At 43.8% G+C, this 4,461-nt stretch overlaps 1 protein-coding gene across 1 annotated transcript; it reads left to right on the forward strand.

The window, feature by feature from the left end:
- Positions 1–2,371: 2,371 nt before the first annotated feature.
- On the forward strand, positions 2,372–4,254 carry LOC114293388 (uncharacterized). The gene is made up of 2 exons (XM_082922902.1): positions 2,372–3,179; positions 3,260–4,254. Exons 1-2 carry the CDS (start codon positions 2,706–2,708, stop codon positions 3,617–3,619), a joined length of 834 nt encoding a protein of 277 aa, XP_082779028.1. The 5' UTR covers positions 2,372–2,705; the 3' UTR covers positions 3,620–4,254.
- The last annotated feature ends 207 nt before the right edge of the window (positions 4,255–4,461 follow it).

Below are 4,461 nucleotides of genomic sequence, written 5' to 3' on the forward strand. Positions count from 1 at the left end.
AATTTGTAAGCATAATTTACTAATTCCTCCATCTCATCAGGGATTGTTCCTCTTAATAATGCATTAGAATTCTCTTTAACCACATTGTGCACTATGAAAATCAATTATTAAAGCAGCTCCAAATATATTGAATTTAATGCTCTATTTGTTTCATTAAAATGAGATAGAATGGAATGATCATTCCTGAAACTCTACAATGGAATGTTCATTCCCTTATTGTGTGGGTAATTTTCCGACTACACTGCTCGCCTAGTAATCAGCTGGAGAGCACCGGCAGAATAGATGGCTTCAGCAAACCTGTAACAGAAAGAAAAGGCTCCGGCGGTGGCTCTTCCACCCGGGGCACTCCGACGATCAAGTCAGTATATCTCTCAAAGATAATCAAGTGCTAAACTCACAAGCTTAAGCATAAAACTGCGTACCTTAGACCCACGGGGGTGCCTCTCTTTTATAGTTTACTTAATTCAAGTCCCACTAGAAGCCTGACTTCTATGGACTCCAATTCAATACTGACTTTGGACTCTTCAAGAGATAAAGATAAACTTCCTAAGAGTTTTATCCTTATCTGGGCTAAGTCTTCTCTTTTCTCTAGGACTCTTGTCCCTTATCCGCTTATCTCGGATTCCGATATCTTTGGAGATCACCTCGACCTCGCCAAAGATAACCTCGGCATAACTACCACGACACGTGGCACCTCGGCTGATACGTCGGCGTCACTATGCCACGTGTTGGTACTCAGAAAATATATCCCCACAACTGCCCCCTAGGTTCTATTACCTCGGCATTCTGAGGTGATAGAACCTATATCGATATCTCTTTCTATACATTGGCCTACAAACTCTTCAGCCGAGATCATTTATTTCAAGCCGACACATTCTCTTCGGAGAACAAGAATTCTAGTGAACTTTCCCACGCGTATGAGCTGTCATGCATCACTTCTCAACCGTTTCTCTTACGCGTCTTTACCTTATTGGTCCGTGTTTGTGACGCGCTTATAAACCACGTTTTTCCTGCATACGCCGCCTGACGTATGCACTGCTCCAGGTGCATTGATTATCTTTTGCCGCCGTTTTTGGTTTTTGACAAAAACTCTTCCTTCTTCTTTCATTTTTTCACTATTGCATTTGCTGTTTCTCTCTCTAAACTCGTTCTTTTGAATCCGCCATTGCTGAAGCTTCCAAGCTCTGTGTTTGTCTTCCTGGTGGAACTTTTGTCGTTCTGCCATATCTGTAACTACCGACTGATTTCGGCGGTCCTCACATCGGCTTCATTTTTTCTGGTAAGCAACTGCTCCTTCTGATTTCAATTCTTGACCATTTCTGGAATCTCCTGTTATTACTGCCTTGCTCAAATATCTATTTTGTGATTCATATATCTGAATGTGTTTAGTCCTTGGTTTGGCCCTTGCCTATATCTTGAACACACGCACCGTTGCACTACTCCACTGTATTTTTGCCACTGATCTTGGTCATTTATTTCTCGTATTCTTCATGTTCTTGATAGCCCATCCTTGTTCCTGTTTCTGAAATTTTGCCTTTGTTTTCTGTTTTTTGTGTCTTTGCCAGATCTCTGCTTTCGATTTTTGCTTTCAATTTTTACCTTCATAGATTTAGGCTTGGGATTTGTCTATAGAATCTATCAATTCTTAGGAAAAAACTGAAATAATCCTTACCAGCATATACCTAGGGTTTCGCTGAGGTCCTGATATCCCCTTAAGAGCATCTTTTTTTTGAAACCTAGCCCTCTGATTTTAGGCCGACGTTATGGGTATGTGGAGACATAGGGTAGACACCCAGACCAAACTTGAGTACTTTAGGCAAGAATTCTCTATTCCTGCCGATGTCCATCTGAGGCTGGCTGAAGATAATGACTCCATCATGCCCACAGATGATTCAATGCCCTTTCCTATAGTAACTTTTATTGAGCGCGGACTCCGGCTCCCACTTAACATTCTCTTTCGCGAAATTCTTCACTTTTACAAGTTGAACCCTATGCAACTTGCCATAAACTCTTATCGAGTGATCAATGGCATCATAGTTTTAGCTAGGCAGGAGAACGCTAGGATCACCCTTGCCGACATTCAGTACTGTTATACCATGTGCCCTCTTAACCTGAAGGAAAAAGGCTTTGTTTATTACCTTAAGCCGAGGTCGACAGAATACAAAATCGTAGCCGACCTCCCAGACTCCAACAAGGGGGTTGGAGATGACTATGTTATTGCTTCAGAAAATTGGGAGTTTGGCGCAGATGAGGACGCCCATCTCTACCCTCTTCCCCGATCAGTTAAAGAGGGCAAGGGTAAGAGCCCAGTGTCAATACTTAGTTGTTTCTGTTCAAGTCTTCAATATTTTATCTGTTTCTAATGTCTGTTTTTTCTTGCAGACGTTCGCAAGCCAGCGAAAGACTTCCGCCAATCTTACGTTCCTAGTAAGGACCTGAAAAAACTCCCGGACTTGCCAGTTCACAAAAGAAAAGCACCTCTTCTTCTCAACTTTATTCCTACATACAAATCGACTTTGCCCGACGTTCCCAAACGAAAGAAGAAAAGCCTTTCTCCTCCTACTGCCACAACTCAAACCGCCTCTACATCACGCACAGATCAAGAGTCAACATCTGACTCAACCAATCAACCATCTACCTCGGCCCCATACTTAATCCCAATACCAGAAAGAAAACGTCGGCGACGACTTGTCAAAACTGCTGAGATGGGTCGCCTGAAGCCTGTTGCTGTAGATCTCTTAGCCGACCTACCTGCCGACGTTGATGCTGTTCAATCCATGCCCCCACCAAAGCCAAAAAGAATAAAAAAGGCCCAGCCCAAGGCCAAAGCTACTGAGGTTGAGGCTGAGGATGCTCTGCCCATCTCACAATTGGCTGAGAGTAAAAAAACTGCTTCTGCTTCTGCAAAAAGGTCTGCTGAGGCCCAGCCATTAGAGTCCACCCAATCAAAGAAGCCAAGGTCATCGTCTGTGACGACCTCGGGTTCCAGAATACCAAAAGTCCCTTGGACACCTGAGATCACTCTAGAGGATAAGCCTGTCCTTGCCAGCGACAACGCCGATGATATAAACGTCGGCGTGGCACTCAGTACTGCTCTACTCCTCCCAGGCGATCTTGAGCGGAATGCCAAGATGAGTGAGTATGAGAACTACGCCTTTATGCTGCAACGCTCTGTCCAAGTAAGTGCCTTTGTGCTGAAATTTGTTTTCTTTCTTACTTTGTAAAATCTTGTAACAATTTGTGCCTTGTGTTCTTTCAGGCCATCCAACATGCCCACTCTCTCTCCATGCAAGCTTTTGAAAATCGGCAAAGATTGGCCGACATGAAGAGGGAGGTTTCTGCCCTGAAAAAGGAGAACAAAACTCTCGAATCAAAGATGAAAAAACTGGAGGACCAAGCTGAGGCCGCCACCAAAGCCCAAAGTCTAGCCGAAGAAAAAGCCGAATCTGCCGAGGCCATTAAGAAGGTTGCTGAGGCCGAGGTAAAAAAGGCCCAAGCCGAAAAAGAGCTTCAGGAGGCCTTAGTTACCAAAGATGCTGAGATTAAGGAGGCTGATGAGAAGGCTTATGCTCAAGGAATGACCGACGTCACTGAGAAGTACAAACTGCAAGTTAGGTAGGCATGCAACAGGGACTTCTCCCTTGGTTGGATGGCCCTTGCCAAAAAGCTCAACATCCCAGATGACTCTCCATTGCACAAGGCTGATGATATCCCTCTACCATTCCCTCCCATTCCTCCTCCAAGTCATCCTGAAGAAGAATCTGAATCTGAGTCTGAAGATGTGGAGGGGGGTGAGGATGAGGGTTTAATAAGAAAATCCAAGGAGGCTGTTGGGGCTAAGTCTCTTTCTCTGAATGAGCAGGTTCTGGACCTGACTCAAGATAATGATGACGATGAAGTTATCAAGGAGGCTACCCCGGAGCAGGGTTCATCCGACATTCCTCAAATCGGCAAGAGTGTTGATGAAACCCTTGCCGAGATCGACGCCGAGATTGCTGCAGATGAGGAAGCCGAGGTATCTCTTCAGGAGACTTCTGAGGTTCAGATCCAGCCAGTTGCTGATGCTGAAAAGTCTTAACTTTCATGTCTTTTCTTTTGCACCCTTGTACTTTGTTTTGTTTTCTGGACAATGTAAGCTTCCTTTTATGGCCGATGTGCCTCTCTTTGTTATTTCGAAACAATTTACTTCTGTAGTGCCTTCTTTTGTACACAACTGCAACTGTTTTTCTATGGATGCTTTAATCTTTTAATTTCTCTTGATTTGCTTCTGCATGGTTCTATACTTAGAATATTTTGTATGCCTTTCATATTTTGCCACCTTTGTGCAATCTTCTCGGGGTTACATATCTCGGGTATAATAACTACAAGCTTTACTTCGGCAAGATACTGACCTGCAAACTTTTCATAAATTTCAACAAGCGTAAGACATACTATTCAATGTCAACTATGCGAATGTTTCTC

This window comes from Camellia sinensis, chromosome 4 (assembly GCF_055761805.1).
Source record: "Camellia sinensis isolate YWXY chromosome 4, ASM5576180v1, whole genome shotgun sequence".
NCBI classification, from domain to species: domain Eukaryota; kingdom Viridiplantae; phylum Streptophyta; class Magnoliopsida; order Ericales; family Theaceae; genus Camellia; species Camellia sinensis.

What these genes read in the sequence shown, in the direction of transcription:
- LOC114293388 (XM_082922902.1), top strand. Translation starts at nt 2,706, where the DNA reads ATGGGTCGCCTGAAGCCTGTTGCTGTAGATCTCTTAGCCGACCTACCT. An exon ending in TGCTGCAACGCTCTGTCCAA is followed by an intron (nt 3,180 to 3,259) that starts GTAAGTGCCTTT and finishes GTGTTCTTTCAG; the next exon opens with GCCATCCAACATGCCCACTC.